The following is a 17,570-nucleotide window of genomic DNA, read 5'->3' on the forward strand; positions in this document are numbered from 1 at the left end:
TGGACCTTTTCTAGTTAAACTCCATCTCTTCCAAATAGGAAGACTATAAATTGAGAGCAATGAAATGATTTGACCAGAGGCAAGCAAGAAATTGTGAGAAGCTAGATCTTCTTGTTTCTAATGTCATGCTTTTCCCAAAGGAGATAGATAGCACTTCACACCTACTTCATCCCACCACTGACATTATGATTACATAATACCAACATAAGGACAATCATAAATACTGGGATGTAAATATGTAGGCTTAGGTATCATCCTTCAGGTTTGTTTTGAGACAGGGACTCAATATGTAGCCAAGACTGGCCTCAAACTTAAAACCCTCCTAGACGTTGGAGTAGTTAGATTACAGGTGTGCACCACTAACCAGACCCAGGACTTTGAATAGAAATCTACAAAGGTATATGGAATAGAGCTATTTGTAGTAGGCAGTGAAAGCAAGTAAGTGAAACCCTTAGTTATTTAAATGTAGATAGTTTATGAATTCACTATAAGTTTACCTGAGAAAATGTTTCTTCTTTTTCTTCCAGTAAAGACTGGGTTGCTGATAGAAAATCCTTGTTCTCACAGCTCTCCTGGCTGATGAGAGTGTCCACATAGTTGGGCTGCGGGAAGATCAGGTGACTCTTCCTAGAATCCGCGGTGAGCGACACCTCATGGGAATAGGTCTGCAGGAAAGCGCGCACCCCGTCCACGCCCACAAAGTGAGAGGCGGGCGCGCCGGCCAATGCGTCTCCAGAAGCCTGGAGCAGGCGCGACACGTGCCAGCGCCTCAGCCTGAGCGCCACCAGCACGATGACAAAGGCCAGGAAGACACAGGAGACCGCGGCCACCGCTACCACCAGGTAGAGCGTGAGGTCTGAATCCTCAGTATCTGCTGGGTTACTGATGCTGCCCAGATCTGCCAGGACTTCAGGAATGCTGTCAGCCACCGCGATGGTGAGTGTGACAGTGGACGAGAGAGGAGGCTGGCCATGGTCCTGCACAGCCACCACGAGGCTCTGCTTGAGGGCATCTCTGTCCAGCAGGGTCCTTGCTATGCGAACCTCCCCTGTGTGCAGCCCCACGGAGAAGAGTCCTGGCTCGCTGGCCTTGAGCAGGCGGTAGGACAGCCAGGCGTTCTGTCCTGAGTCTTTGTCCACCGCCACCACCTTGGTCACCAGGTACCCAGGTTCTGCAGATCTGGGGGCCAGCTCCACACCTGTGGAACCATCGGTGGGAAGGCCAGGGTACAAGATTTTAGGGACGTTGTCATTCTGATCCAGCAGGTATAGTACCAGTGACACATTGCTGTTGAGTGGTGGGTTCCCACTATCATGGGCCATCACTCTGAGTTGCAAGTCCTGGAATTGTTCATAGTCAAAGGATTGTAATGAGTAAAGGACCCCAGTGTCAGAGTTGATGGAGAGGTAGGAGGACAAGGGTGCTCCCTCAATGGTGTCCTGTACTAAGGAATAAGTCACTTGTGCATTCTCATAGCTGTCAGCATCCTGGGCACTCACAGAGAAGATGGAAGCCCCTCTAGGGTTATTTTCAGGAATGTAGACAGAATAGGAGTCCTGTTGGAAAACAGGTGGGTTGTCGTTGATGTCTGTCACTAGCAGTGAAATGTGGGCTTGGGTAGATAGAGTTGGAGTTCCCTGATCTGTGGCTGTTACTGTGATGTTGTACCCAGAGGTAAATTCTCTGTCTAGTGTTTTCTCTGTTACTAAGCGGTAATAATTATCAAGTAACTTTTCCAATTTAAAGGGTAGATTTGCAGGAATGGAACATGTGGTGTGACCATTGTTTCCAGAGTCCTGGTCATGCACACTGATAAGGGCAATGATGGCCCCAGGAGGAAAGTTTTCTGGGACTGCAGTGGTGGCAGATGTGATGCTCACTTCTGGTGCATTATCATTTACATCCAAAACTTTGACCAGCACCTTAGCTCTGGCCATGAGCCCAGCACCATCCTGAGCTTGAATTTCCATTGGATAAATTTTGTATTCTTCAAAATCCAGTGGTTCTTTATTTGATATTTCTCCTGTGTTAGAATCCAGCTGAAATATTTGGGCCACTTTGTGATCTATGTTGTGAAAGGAATATGTTACTGCCCCATTGGCTCCCTCATCTGGATCAGTGGCATTTACCAGGAGCAGCCGAGTGCCTAATGGGACGTTCTCAGCGACACTCACGTGGTATTCTGCCCGCGTAAATGCTGGAGGGTTGTCATTCACATCCACCACCTGAACACGAATGTGGAGAGTTCCTGAACGGACTGGGTTGCCCCCGTCAGAGGCAGTGAGGACAAGGTGGTGGACAGCTTTTTCTTCTCTGTCCAGGGAACTCTGCAGCACCATCTCTGGGTGTTGGGGCCCATCAGGTCCCTGTTGCACTTCTAGGGAGAAGTGAGGGCTGGAGCTGAGCTGGTAGCTTTGGAGCGAGTTCATGCCCACATCAAGGTCTTGCCCAAAAGGCAGAGGGATCCTGGTACCTGGAGTCGTTATTTCATTCATTCTAAATTCCAGTTCTTCCAACTGGAACTGGGGACTGTTGTCATTAATGTCCACTATTTCCACTTCCACAGGGTACAGCTTCATTTCATCCTCCACAAGGATGTTAAAACTCACCAGACACCGCGGCCTCTGAGCGCAGAGCTCCTCCCGGTCGATCCTGCCCGCGGTGACCAAGCTGCCGCCTCGCGGGTTGAGAGAGAAAAGCTGCGTCCTACCTCTGGAGACGATGCGGACTCCGCGCTCCGCCAGCTCCCGGGGCTCCAACCCCAGGTCCTTGGAGATGTTCCCCACGAAGGAACTTCTGTCAGTCTCTTCTGCCACTGAGTATCGGATATTTCCGGCCCCAGATTTCAGTAGTAGCTCCAGAAAAAGGCACAGCAGCATCAGCCCACCGCTGCAGGTCAGCTTCACTGGAATCGCCATTGCTTTCTGGCTTCGTAGTCTTTCTCCCAGTCTGGTAACCAGGGTAGCGTTTCACTGCTTTCAGAGCCTAAACAATTAGCTCAACTTTCAAGATAATTCCGAGTGGAGACTCATCCAGAAATAGGGCTCGGGCAGCCTCAGGTAGACATTTTTCAATCTGGTGGTGATGAAGTCTCTAGGAAGCAGACTGTTTTTTTCTTCCTTTGAACTGGAAGTGAACAGCGGCGCCCAGAGTCCTAACCAGTTACTGCACTCCTAGAAAAACTAACCAGACAGATCTTTTCCTGAGTCTTAGTTTACTTGACTAAAGAAACAGCTAATCATTATACAATATGTGTACGAAAAGGAGAGGTTCATTTACTCAGTCATATCTAGATGTTGCTCAGTTGCAGTATGTGGGAGAATCCCAGCGTTTCCAGGCTATCTGCTTTCCCTGTTTGCTGCTTAGGGAATAATAATTAAGAAAAAGGAGAAAACCAACCCTTTATTTTTTCTAATGTATAGCTTGACCACTTGATAATTTCCAAGGCCACACAGACAGAGAGGCTGCAGTTTAGAGGATGGAAAAATTGGAGGGAAAAACAACTTTTAGAATGTGAGATAGACTTTCAAAACCAGGACCAGGTTTTAACTCTATATTTACTTTCTGAAGTGTCTTTGTATTAAGTAGGTTTTTTTAAGTTTTAAAATTCACCCAAAGGTAATATATTTTGAGTAAAATATATTGGGCTCCTGGAATTTCATTAGAAAAATGCCACACGAATATATAATTTACATATCAAATTTAGGAGACAGAAAGTTTGTGATATTCTTCATAACCGAAGAAGAATCAAATCTCTATTTTTAGGCAGGCTATAAGGATAATACATTATTCTCCTATAACAATATTTTTTCCCCAGGAGAAGTTGACTTTCTTAAATAACAGTGCTTTTTAAATAGGAAGATGAAAATATTATCTTCCTTTTTATTCATTGCAGTATTAGTAAAAGGTTGCTAACTAAATTATCTGAGGCTTAGAGTGATTTGTTTATCTTTATTCAATGGCTAGAGAAGTGTATTATATGCACTCCAGACTTTGACATTTTCAGGAACAACTTGAGTCAGATGACGGCATAGAAAGATTCAGAAAACGAGGAAAAAATGGAAGGAATCAAGAGTCACAGGAATCTTTCTTGAAGCCAGTTGTGTTAGCACATGCCTATCATCCCAGTACATTGGAGGCTGATGCAGGAGGATAGGGAGTTTGAGGCTAGTGAGACCCTATTTCAAAAAACTGAGATCAATCAATCAATCACTCTTGGAAGGAGAATTTTTGTTCTTGTAACAAAGAAGTTTCTCAGCTTCTTAAAGATAAACAGAGCCCAAGGATGGTAATTTAAAGATTCAATAGACCTCCTTCAACTGTGGAAGGAAAGTACTCTCTAGCAATATCATGTATTCTGAAATGTAAACTTTTCCCCAAAAGAATTTCAAGTTGATAAGGAAATCAAAGCATACATAAAAATTAGCAAGTAAACTTGTAGAGCTCCTCACCTCCAACAACAAAAGACAAGTAGTAGAAATTTGCTAAATAAAGGATGTACTAAATGAAAATACTAAAACTCATACATTTGAATCCAATGTAACATTTAAGATTTCATGGCTGATACTAAAGAAAATATCCTATTGAAAGATGTTTCTTGAGTTAGTTTGATGAAACTAACATTTTGTGATATTGAAACTATACAGGAGGGGGTGAATCTGTCTCTTTTTTGGTTGTGAGCAACTCCAAATCCAGGCTTTGATCAGAGATCAGGCTAAAAGCAGTCTCCAATGTTGGGGCTGGAGGAGTATCACAGGTACAGGTGATGGTTAATGTTCCTTCCAGGAAGAAGAGCACAGAGATCAAGGCCAAGGCTATCACAAGGTAAAACTGCAGCTCCATCTGCCTGTCAGTGGGTGCAGGGTAATCGCTGAGGTCTGGTAGCAGCTCCTGCAAAGTGTTGGCAAAGACCAGTTGCAGCATGATGACATGCCATTGCCCTGTGAACAGTAAGCCCTGTTGGGCTCTGGCTCTGTTACTTTCAGCATCAGAGAACACACTTATTATATGAATCCTTAGGTTTAAGAAACAAGTTGGCTGCTCTGAAGTGTGTTATAGAATAGTTATTCCTGTCTCCATTGGAGTCCACTTTGGTCACCAGGCAACTGGGCTGCATAGTGTGCAATACATTGTCAAAGAGGGTCTTGCCTAGCTGGCATAGCATCCTTCTCAAATTTTCATGGCAGTCATCCATTATCACAGGCTGAGACTGAGCTGGTCACACCCTGGTTACCATCCTCAGAGTCAGCTCAAACGTAGGCTCCATGAATACTGCAATTTGCACTCACTGATGAAGGATGGCACTTTTGCATGCCAGATCACTGGTCAGGAAGAAATAGGAGGTGTAGAAGGCTCTATTCCCTCCTTAGAATTTCTAAAGTGTGCAATAGAGACCTCAGTGAGTGTTCTTGGTCACCTGGATCAAAAAGGAGGCTTGGTGGTAGGTGTGGTGTACATACTTGTAAATCCTAGCACTCAGGTGGTGGAAGCAGGAGGACTGAGAGTTAGAGATCACACTATGGTACATTTCAAGACCTTATCTAAAAATAAAGGGTTGGGGATGTAACTCAGTCGAAGTGGGCAAGCCCCTGGGTTCTATCCACAGCACCAAAAAAAAAGAAAAATGTCAGAAAAGCAGAGTGTCTTTGTTGATGCAAATGATGTGTAGGGTGATGTTTTTGCTAGAGGAGAGGGACAGCTTGTCCTTGTTGGGGGCTCTGATGGTGACATGGTACTTCAGAGTGTCCTCCCAGCATAGGATTCCATCTGTCAGTAGGTGACAGAATTATACAAATATTCTTAGAGGTGAATTGTTTGCCAGTGGGATCAATTCTTTCTACAGTAATTTTCACCTCTCCATTTAAGTATGACTCTCTTAGTTCTGTTGTTCTAGTTAAGCAACCATGATCGTTATCCCTAATAGGACTAGACACCCAGCCGACAGTCTCCTGCACTGCATTATGTCCTCACACTCCATTTCAGCTGGGACCCCAAAATGGGCCCTCAAACTGCCTCCATTCTTCTATCTCATTCGGTTATTTTTAATCAAAATCAAGCATTGTAATTTTGGAACAGAATATATATTCTGTATACACTGTGAGACTGTGTGGAAAGTACCTTAAGGATATCATCAGGTCAATGAGGATCACCTGAGGAATGCAGAGGAGGAGGAGGGTTCTCCTGAAGAGTGGCTCTCCTGGACAGTTGTGGCTCGATATCCAAGGACTGGCATTGGCATCCAAGACTTTATCTTGTCCTGCGCTGTTCTGCCCTATGCCCAACGCTAAGGAGTATTAGCCTTGCTCCTCTGGTCCAGTGTTTTTCCATAAAGTCAGAATTTTTACTGCTGCAAGTGCTTTCCTTAATTTCTGAGAGTCAGAGATGGTTATTGAAACTTATCTGATAAATTTGTAGAGGATTCCTGCCCGCATGCAAATGTGGCTTTAAACACTGCTCCTATTAAGATGTTTTCCAGAATTTGCAAAATGCCCGTGCCGAAAGTCATGATGTTATCATTTATGTCCGGGATTAATAAGTTTACATGAAAAACTTTTGTACGATTTTCAGTGAATTTCATTTTCAAGTACAAGTGATTTAGAGACTTCTTTCGGTTTCTCTGCTAGATCCAAGCTGTCATTTTCGTGTTGGTCTCTGCTGTCTGCATTGGCTGAGACGGTTCTCAGCACTCATCCGTAGTTTGTAGTAGACCCAGATCTTCGGCGAGATTCCCCACATTTAAACCTTCAGCCTTCTTTTCCCAATCGTAGCGCTTCTCCTGCGTAGAACAAAGACTGCAGGAAGGGAAACCGCGCTCCCAGCGCTCTGCCCGCCCCTCCTGTCCGGAACTTCTCTGTCTCCATGCTGCTCAGATTCCAGGTCGCCCTGCTCTTCGTCCCCGCTTCCGGATGACAGAGGTGCGCTGGAAAGAAAAGGCAGTGCCTTGCTAAGGGCCACATAACCTCCTGACGACGCAGATCAAGATATTAGGAGTCAACTGCAGGAGAGAGGAGAAACTGCAGGAGAGAAGCCCGAGGGGATCGCTGCGTCACAATTGCTCTGGCCACTCCCTGGACGACAGCGGCACCCAGAGGCCCAGCGTGATATTCATCGCAGGTTATTTCCGAAAGTCCTGGGGAGAGACTGTATTTGCTTCATTTCCGGAGACTTGTTTTAGAAGTATCAGCTGCTTTAATACGAAGGGTGCAAATCATGATTTCTTTCTGGCAAAATATTCTTAAAATGGTCTTTCCACAAAATTTAAATCAAATGCTTTAACTTACTAAAATTCGACTTAATTTTTCCTCTTGACTTTTTTTTTGAGGGGAGAGGGTGTGCTGGGGATGAAACCTGGGTACTTTCCGCCAAGCTATTATCCCCGGTCCTCGACATTCCTTTTTGAAGATGATACACTACCAAAACTTCTTTTCAAAAAAAAAAAAAAAGCCATAGAGAAATTATCCATTGTAAAAAGAACTTTAAACTGGAAACGGTTGGCTCATGTCTGTAATCCCAGCTACTTGGGAGGCTGAGAGCAGAAGGATGGCGGTTCGCGGCCAGCCTGGGTAAACAGTTTGTGAGATTCCCATCTCCAAAATAACAAGAACAAAAATAGACGGGAAATGTGGCTCAATCGGTAGAGTGTCTTCTGTGAAAGTGTGAAGCCCTGAGTTCAAACCCCAGTCCCACAAAAAATAACTTGGCATTACAAGAATTTACTACTGTAAATTCAATGACATAAAAGAAAATTTCAATACAAAGAAGTAGAAAATACTGATAAAAATTTAAATCACCAGCAATTTTATTACTCGTATAAAATTTTTGTATTTAATGCCTATCCTTTCTTTTTCAATACACATACAGTTTTAAAATTACCAAAAATATCAGCTCTTTCATGGATTTTTTTTGTGGGACTGGGGTTGGAACTCAGGGTCTCACACTGCTAGGCAGGTGCTCTACCACTTGAGTCATTCTGCCAGCTGGTTTATCATTCTTGGTATTATTTTGAGCCAGATAATTTTTTGTTGTGGAGGGCCTGTTCTGCGCTTTGTAGGATGTTTAGCAGTATCCAGGCTTTCTTCCCACTAGATGTCAGTAGACCCTACTCTCAGAGTTGTGAAACCCAAAAATGTCTGTGGACATTACCATATGTCACCCTCTCTTAACCATTTTGAGAAATACAGGTTTAAGCTGTTTTCTTGGTCAGTATTATTAAGCCAGGAATAGGTACATGGTCAACTTAGTCCAGCTGGATTGATTTCTTTTTTGTGGTGCTGGGGATTGGACTCAGGACCTTGCCCAGGCTAGGCAAGCACTCTACCACTGGGCTACATCTCCACGCCTTACTCTACTTGGACTTTGGGTTAAGGGAGAGCCACTTTCTCTCTCTCTCTCTCTCTTTTCATTTTTTGGTGGTACTGGGGTTTGAACTCAGGGCTTCACACATGCTAAGAAGGTGCTCTACCACTTAAGCCACTCCACCAGCTCCTGAGAACCACTCTCTTGTCATGCCAGTTGCTGCTGGCAGATATCATGTGACCATAGCCATTGAAAGTTTACAAGCATAGGAGAGCAGAGCTAAAAGGATGTTCATTCTTCAACATTAGAAGAGAAAAACAGTTCGTGCCAGGTCATGATTATATCATGTCTGGAGGCAACTATGCTTCAAGACCTGCACTGCTCAATACAGTAACCACCAGCCACATGTGCCTATTTAGCACTTGAAATAAGACTAATTCAAATTAAGATGTGCTATAAATATAAAACACACACTAGATTTTGAATATTTAGTTCAAGATAAGAAAGTATAATGTACAATGCTGAGCTACATCCCTAGCTCCTAGATAATTCAAAATCACATCTATGGCTCCCATTTGTGGCCACATATATTTTTATTGGACAGAACTACTCTAGACTACTTTGGTTTTTGAGACAACAGGTTTTCTTATTGTTTAAATCAGTATACATTAGGTTTTGATTTTTTTCTGCAGAAAGCATTCTACTCAATATAGGAACTGTTATATATTTTTAGTTAACTTCCTTTACACTTTAAAAATATATGCTGATATTTGTTATTTCCTCACCCCTATAAATGTCTAACTCCAAAAGATAAGCAGGACTTCTCTCATTGCCCATTTTTAACCTTCAGAGCATAAGCAGCAGTTAATAAACTTAAAGTTTATTACAGGGGATTATTGAATATTCACGATTAGTACTAGCCTGATTGCCATACTCTTTCATTATACAAAGGAAGCTTTTAGAACACTTGTTACCACACTGGGGAATTAATTGCTCTCTCTAAACCTTTGGTTCTCTGGTATTACAGATATTCCATGGAATAACCACAGGAGTGTGATTCTTTTTATCAATTCACAGTTTTTCTGTGTGTTTAATAGATTTTGGGAGAAGAAAAGCAACTGGTTTATTAATAGACAATGAGATAATGGTAATGTGGCAGAGTCCTTAATTTTAGGGTTAATGTACTTTCTCTCCAAAAACAGCAGCATTTAGAAAGTGTGTTCAGTTCAAAGCAGACAGTATGTTCCAAGACTAATGGAGGGAGATGCTTTAGTTAATCCTTTCAATTACTCTGACAATTTGCATGTAAAGGCTTACTAACTAAAATGCAGTGTAAGTTTGCTAACCAGAATTGTACAGAATTTGCTGGGTGTTGGTGGCTCACGTCTATGATCCTAGCTAATTGGGAGGTTGAGATCAGGAAGATTTTGGTTCGAGGCTAGTCCAGGCAAATAGTTTGGGAGTTTCCATCTCCAAAATAGCCAGGGCAAAATGGACCGGAGGTGTGGCTCAAGTGGAAGAGTGTCTGCTCTGAGTTCAAACCCCAGTGCCACAAAAAAATAATTGCACATATTTTACTTCAAGTCAAATTCTGCGATAAGAATATTTGAACACCACAAATCTCATAGGGATTGAAGATGCAAGTAATAATTGGATTATATTTATGTGTAAGTATGGTCTCACATTTTATTTGATATCTTCTTTTTTTGGTGGTACTCGGGTTTGAATTCAGGACCTCATCCTTGCTAGGCAAGCACTTTACCACTTGAGCCACTCCTCCAGCACAATCTCACATTTTATATAGTTCGGTAGAACACTATGCAGAGATTAGCATGTTAATTACTCATATCTATAGAGTAAGTAAAATCAGGTATAATTAAGGGACAATTGAACAAGTTTCATCTTTAAGAGGAAATTGGTCATCTTGGAATTATAGACAAATAAGAACATTCTTCAACACATTATAGAACAAAGAGAAATAAAATAGTTATCCAGAAGGGCACAGTTTTTCCTTTAAAACTAGCATAAAAATCAAACTGGTGGCAGGCCATTTTAATTACATACTATGATAGTATCACAGTTTACTCAAACCACATTCACACACAACTGTACTATTTAGCTTTTAGTCACTGTGACAAAATACCTAGCACAAACAACTTAAAAGTAGGAAAGATTTATTTTGGTATGTCTGGCTAGCTCTGTGTGTCTGGATCTGAGGTGAGGCAGAGCTTCATGGCAGAAAGATGTGGCAGAGAAAATCTTCTCAGCTCATGGTAGCCAGGAAGCAGAGAGGAGAGAAGGGACAGAGAACAAGATACATTTTTCCAGGGCACACCCCCAGTGATCTACTTCTTCTATCTGGGACCCACCTCCTACTTTTCACCACTTTCCAATAGTAAAATCATAATCTGAATCTGTCAGGGGATTATTCTATTGATTAGAACCCTCAGAATTCAATTACTTCACAAAAGACCATCGGCTAGCAACCTAGCCCCCAGTACATGAGCCTGTGGGGGACATTTCATATTTGAACCATAACACATACTATTAGTAAACCTCCCTATCTCTCAACACTTGGCACTGACCATAACTAGAAAGGAAATGTATATAAAGTGAGTTTATCTCCTTTTTAAGGGACATAGAATCTATTTTCTCTCACATTATAATATTTAGACTACATTTATGTTATTTCTGGATGGATCAACTGTTTCATCCAATTAACGTTTGTTTTTATATGTATCTTTCATGTTCTCATACTAGGTAGGCACTGGGACACAATGAACAAGACAGAAAAGCTTCATACCAGGAAGTCAGTTAACAAGAACAAAAGAAAGTGAACTTTGGAAATATTAGTCACAGTTTAAGGGTGTCACCTTAATTTTGGTGCAGTTGTTAATATTTTAAAGGCTAGAAATGAAATTTTAAATGACCTTGCTGCTCTGCCAGAGAGTCAACTAAAAAAAAATAAATGAAAACGAACATAAAGAAGTGTAAATTGTTGGGCTGACGGTACGACTCAAGAAGTAGAGCACTGACTTGCCAGCGTGAAGCCCCAAGTTCAAACCCCAGTACTTCCAACAACAACAACAAAAAAACTGTTACATAGTTATACTAAGGTAATATAACTACAAGTTGATGAATAGCTGACCATCCACAGGATAGCAGAAAACAGCAAAATAGCAAAGTGAAAAAAAATTCCAAAGTAATTTAAAAATTATTTTCAAGTGAGGCAGGATATAATGTTTCAACTGTATACTATACTTTAATCAGATCATTTATCTATCAGACAATTCTGTCCTAAATGAACCTTTGTCCCCAGAAGAACACTTACTTCTCTGTTTACATTTATATCTATGTCAAGCACGTTACAAAGAAGAATCACCCCTGGTGTTCTGGAGTCCTCCAAAATAGAAACAAACCCTGAGGCTTGGCTCCCGTCAGGTATTTGCATAATTAACAAAATATAGACCAAGAATTATACAGTGGGCAGCAATTCTTCACTCCATTGACTTGGGTACGTTAAAATCCATTTTGTAGTTAGTTACAAAATCTTGAAGTGGCACCAAACTGGTAGATATAGGGTAGGGAGCATCTAAGATGTTTTCCGAAGCAAAGATACTTTCTGCAAGAATGCCCTTTTCTCCGGTAATCACAGGAAGACTAGAAGCTCTTCCGCTCCACGGCGATTCGATAAAAGGGCTGTCTTTTTTTTCCTTTTTCTTTTATTATTCATATGTGCATACAAGGCTTGGTTCATTTCTCCCCCCTGCCCACACCCCCTCCCTTACCACCCACTCCGCCCCCTCTCTCTCCCCCCCACCCCCTCAATACCCAGCAGAAACTATTTTGCCCTTATTTCTAATTTTGTTGTAGAGAGAGTATAAGCCATAATAGAAAGGAACAAGGGTTTTTGCTGGTTGAGATAAGGATAGCTATACAGGACATTGACTCACATTGATTTCCTGTGCGTGGGTGTTACCTTCTAGGTTAATTCTTTTTGATCTAACCTTTTCTCTAGTTCCTGGTCCACTTCTCCTATTGGCCTCAGTTGCTTTTAAGGTATCTGCTTTAGTTTCTCTGCGTTAAGGGCAACAAATGCTAGCTAATGTTTTAGGTGTCTTACCTATCTTCACCCCTCCCTTGTGTGCTCTCGCTTTTATCATGTGCTCATAGTCCAATCCCCTTGTTGTGTTTGCCCTTGATCTAATGTCCACATATGAGGGAGAACATATGATTTTTGGTCTTTTGGGCCAGGCTAACCTCACTCAGAATGATGTTCTCCAATTCCATCCATTTACCAGCGAATGATAACATTTCGTTCTTCTTCATGGCTGCATAAAATTGCCTTGTGTATAGATACCACATTTTCTTAATCCATTCGTCAGTGCTGGGGCATCTTGGCTGTTTCCATAACTTGGCTATTGTGAATAGTGCAGCAATAAACATGGATGTGCAGGTGCCTCTGGAGTAACAGTCTTTTGGGTTTATCCCCAAGAGTGGTATTGCTGGATCAAATGGTAGATCGATGTCTAGCTTTTTAAGTAGCCTCCAAATTTTTTTCCAGAGTGGTTGTACTAGTCTACATTCCCACCAACAGTGTAAGAGGGTTCCTTTTTCCCCGCATCCTCGCCAACACTAAAAGGGCTGTCTTAAGGAGAGCGAGTTTATGTCTTCTCTTGGAATCTTCCTGTCTTATTTTCAACCCGTAGCATCCTTGGGAAACACTGTCATTTTTAATCTCGTGAAGGAAAATCTCGCGAAAAGACGTGTCCACGCCGGGTAGCGTAATTGTGTGTTGCGCCTGCGCGCGCTGGAGAGGCTGATACTTCCGGCTGGGTCCGACTGTCAATCACAGCCGCTTCCCCCGTCGCGCCGTGACGTAGTGCTTTCCTCTCCGCAGTGCGTCTGCGTGTCCAGACGCGGGCGTGCTGGGCTGTACAGTCTGGTGCTTTCAGCAGATTTCGCGCCGCAGTTCCTGGGCTCCTTCATTGATAATCAGTAGCGGATCACACTGCCACGCAGCAAGAAGAGAGGAATCGAAAGTGAGACGATCGGCTCCCGGCTGCTCGGCACCCAGCCGCTTGGCTCCCGACCGACTTCCTCGCCGTTTCGTCCCGACCCAGAGAAGCTGAATTTATAATCTCCAGTGGACTGTAAGTACCTGAGGCGAAGAGAGCTCGCTGCGCCCCGCCTTTTGAATATCTTTGTTCGGGAGAGTTTGTGGATTGGGACTGTCTGCCAAGCCTTACTTTCTGTGTCGAAAATCATTTCGCAGGAGCCGCCATTTGTTTTCCTGCTTGGGATTGTCTGACTTTCTATGCCGAAAATCACTCCGCAAGAGCCGCCATTTGCTTTCCTGCTGGCCCGCAGGTTTACTCTGTCTGCATTGCACGGCAGCGGCACCTAGAGGTTGGAACTTGGCATTGCATCTAATAATACTTAAGTGAACTTAAATGCATGAATAAACCCGTGTGTTAATAGCGACTGGTGTTCCAGCACAGCACATTCAGAGAAAAGACTTGGGGCTTAATTAAAAATTAAGACAAATAGCCGCTTAGCTTGTGTTCTGCTTCTCTGTTCTGCTTAGCTGCTGTTATACTTGGAGCTCTAGTTAAAAAGATTTCAGTTCATAATAGTGGTCTTTTTTAACTCTTTCAGTAGCTTGAACTTTTTAGTGCAACAAGTGTTTATTAGAGAAGTGAATCACAAAGAAGTAAAGATGAGTAAGAGCAAAGATGATGCTCCTCATGAACTAGAGAGCCAGTTTATCTTACGCCTACCTCCAGAATACGCCTCTACTGTGAGGAGGGCAGTACAGTCTGGCCATGTCAACTTGAAAGACAGACTGACCATTGAGTTACACCCTGATGGGAGGCATGGAATTGTCAGAGTGGACCGGGTTCCATTGGCCTCAAAATTGGTAGATCTGCCCTGTGTTATGGAAAGCCTGAAAACCATTGATAAAAAAACTTTCTACAAGACAGCGGATATCTGTCAGATGCTTGTATCCACAGTTGATGGTGATCTCTATCCTCCTGTGGAGGAACCAGTTGCTGCTGCTGATCCCAAAGCAAGCAAGAAAAAAGATAAAGACAAAGAGAAAAAGTTTGTTTGGAACCATGGAATTACTCTGCCTCTAAAAAATGTCAGAAAGAGAAGGTTCCGGAAGACAGCAAAAAAGAAGTATATTGAATCTCCAGATGTGGAAAAAGAAGTGAAGCGTTTGCTGAGTACGGATGCTGAAGCTGTCAGTACTCGTTGGGAAATAATTGCTGAAGATGAAACAAAAGAAACAGAAAATCAAGGCCTTGATATCTCATCTCCAGGAATGTCTGGCCACAGGCAGGGCCATGACTCATTAGAACATGATGAGCTTCGAGAGATATTCAATGACCTCAGCAGCAGCAGTGAAGATGAAGATGAGACACAGCATCAAGATGAAGAAGATGTAAACATCATTGATACTGAGGAAGATCTGGAGAGACAGCTACAGGACAAGCTAAATGAGTCAGATGAGCAGCACCAAGAAAATGAAGGAACCAATCAGCTGGTTATGGGAATTCAGAAACAGATTGATAACATGAAAGGCAAGCTCCAAGAGACCCAGGACAGGGCAAAACGACAAGAAGATCTCATCATGAAAGTGGAAAACCTGGCTCTCAAGAACAGGTTTCAAGCTGTGCTGGATGAACTCAAACAAAAAGAAGACAGAGAAAAGGAACAACTTAGCTCTTTGCAAGAAGAGCTAGAATCACTTCTAGAGAAGTAAAGAATGTTGACAGTTAATTTCAGTCTTCAGACTGGTTAGGTTAGAAAAATCTTGGTTTCTTCAGTTGGACTGGGTATTAGGACCTTGAAGTAGTTCTTACTCCTGCTAAAAGTTTTGTTGAATTATCTCAGTTGTTTTTCAGAACCACAATGCTAGATTTCCTTAGGGGGTAGGATTGCATAGGGTGAGTAATGAGTGTAGGAAAGTTGTAAGATGAACAGTTCAGCCTTAATTACAACTTCACTGCAGGACTTTGGTATTGTTTTTCCATTTTCCAGAAGCTGCTTTTGCTGTTCTGTGTTACCATCTAAGATCAATAAGAAGAAACTAGTCCAGAGACAGTGAAGCTAGTTTATATATGTTTTTTACATACAAATAGCTATTCGCTACTCAAAGCAAGTTCCTGTGTAAATCATTTCATAAAGTTTGTTACACAATTAAAGCAACTGGTTTTCACTTTATAATGTTAACTTGTTCTTTCATGGGCATTGGAAGTTGTGGTGGGTTCTTGGTGGAGGAACATGTTGTATGTTCCTGTTTTGCAGGTAAAGCAGTTCTGTTAGGTTTTCAGTTTCTTTTTGGGGGGGTGGTACTGGGGTTTGAACTTAGGGTCTCACACTTGCTAGGCAGGTGCTCTACCACTTGATCCACTCTGCCAGCCCTTTTTCAGGTTGGTTATTTTTGAGATAGGGATTCATGAACTGTTTGCCTAGGCTGGCTTTGAACTTCCATTATCCTGATCTCCACCTCCTGAATAGCTAGGATTACTGATAAGAGCCACTGACACCTGGCTACATTCCTAATTTTTAATTGCTGCAATTACTTAATGTTCTGACAAATGAAGAGATACATTCGTGGCTTTATCAAAATTGCTTATCAAGGAAATTAGTACCATGATCTGATATTTCAAGGTTTCATAAGCATAATTTTCACATTTAAACTACATTCTCGGAAGACCTTAATGCTTTACGCTAAGCTGTTTTGGAAAAATCAGTGGTTGGTGAGATGCAGAGTTACAAGTTTTTGTGAAGTTGATTTATAAATCTGTAATTTAAAAACATCCTCATGAAGTAAACATTTAAAGCTAATTTTATTTTTTTATTTGATAGGAAACATTGGTGAAGTGTTTTAAATCAATTATCTAGATTTAAAGTATACAGTCATACTTGCTAATATTTGGAGGCCTCACCAAAGGTAATTTGTCACCAAAGGTAACATTTGATCATTTTATCTTTTACCAAGGTATTTTCACAAGTTCAAGACTTGAATATGATTTAAGAAAGATACCTGGCTTTGGAGTATTTCTTGAGGTTTGAAAACAAAGTTTTCTTAACATGTTAGGGTGGTAGGTGACAAAGTCCCCTGTTTTAAGTATATCTAGGTGTTTTACTGCGCTTACAAGGTTGACACTAGAAAAGTTCTCACACTTGACTTTACAGGGGACCATCTATCAAACAGTTCTTACCGTGGTCTGTACTAGGAATTGCTGAGCTCTATCAATAATAGAAAGGAAAGATACTGAATGCACTTAACAAAATAGCCTGATCTCATCTCATCACTCCTGGCTCATTTATTGGTTCAATGTGGATTCTCAAATGCACATTTAATTTCTTTTTGTGGTACTGGGGTTTGAACTCTGCCTTGTTGGCCGGGCAGGCTCTCTACTATTTGAGCCATACTCCCAGAACTTTTTGCTTTAGGTATTTTTTGAATAACATCTGACTTTTATTCATACCTTCCTGGACCACAATCCTATTTATGATTCCTGGGTAGCTGGGATGACAGGTGCATACCACAATGCCAAGCTTTAATTGATTAAGATGGGGTCTTGAACTTTTTGCCTGGGCTGGCTTGAAACCTGAATCCTCCAGATGTCTGCTTCAAAGAAATGGTCCTTTTAAAAAGACAGGGTCTTGCTATGTAGCCCAGGCTGGCCCTGAACTATAGTCATCCTGCCTCAGCAGAGTGCTGGAATTACAGGTGTGTATCATTGGCTCAAAAAGCAGCAGTTTTGGCCAGGTGCCATTTGCTCATGCCTGTAATCCTAGCTACTGAGGAAGCAGAAATCAGGAGGACTGGGGTTCAAAGTCAGCCCCTGGGGAATAAAATTGAGACCCTATCTCAAAAATACCTAACACAAAAGAGGGCTGGCATGGCTTAAGTGATCGAATGCTTGCCTAGCAAGTATGAAGCCCTGAGTTTAAACCCCAGTACCGTAACTTTTGTGGTTGACTAACAACAAAAATTTTAAATCAGAGCTTATAAATTATGCCATAAAGTTTCCTCAAATATGTCTGTATAAAAAGATTGACTCAGCTTAATACTGTAGCTTTATTTACAAACAGCTTTGCATTAAAAAAATTAGGTCAACTATTTAAATGTTACATGTGTTTTGGGTAGTTTAAATGCATATTGAATCGAAATTGAGTACCTGTGTCAATCTTTAAAATGGCTAAGTATAGTTATTTATTGCCAATAAATAAAATACCAATTTTTAAATTCTTCA

General features: G+C 41.9%; 2 protein-coding genes across 3 annotated transcripts in view; one reads left to right on the top strand and one right to left on the bottom strand.

The window, feature by feature from the left end:
• LOC109681333 (protocadherin gamma-C4) overlaps positions 1-7,025 on the bottom strand; it is a 182,840-nt gene extending 175,815 nt beyond the window's left edge. The window contains exon 1 of the mRNA XM_074076809.1: positions 498-7,025. Within this exon, the coding sequence (XP_073932910.1) occupies positions 498-2,918 (2,421 nt within the window). The 5' untranslated portion in view covers positions 2,919-7,025. The remainder of the gene's footprint in view (positions 1-497) is intronic.
• A 6,144-nt stretch (positions 7,026-13,169) lies between these two features.
• Taf7 (TATA-box binding protein associated factor 7) lies at positions 13,170-15,528 on the top strand. 2 transcript variants are annotated; one of them, XM_020186725.2, is made up of 2 exons: positions 13,170-13,448; positions 13,571-15,528. In XM_020186725.2, exon 2 carries the CDS (start codon positions 14,015-14,017, stop codon positions 15,062-15,064), a length of 1,050 nt encoding a protein of 349 aa, XP_020042314.1. In that variant the 5' UTR covers positions 13,170-13,448; positions 13,571-14,014; the 3' UTR covers positions 15,065-15,528. The 2 variants fall into 2 exon arrangements, with proteins under 2 accessions (XP_020042314.1, XP_073932928.1); XM_074076827.1 differs by having other exon boundaries at positions 13,954-15,528.
• Positions 15,529-17,570: the final 2,042 nt, after the last annotated feature.

Source organism: Castor canadensis, chromosome 6, assembly GCF_047511655.1.
Source record: "Castor canadensis chromosome 6, mCasCan1.hap1v2, whole genome shotgun sequence".
Lineage (NCBI taxonomy): Eukaryota > Metazoa > Chordata > Mammalia > Rodentia > Castoridae > Castor > Castor canadensis.

Coding starts and splice junctions, on each gene's coding strand:
- Taf7 (XM_020186725.2), top strand. CDS start 14,015: ATGAGTAAGAGCAAAGATGATGCTCCTCATGAACTAGAGAGCCAGTTT.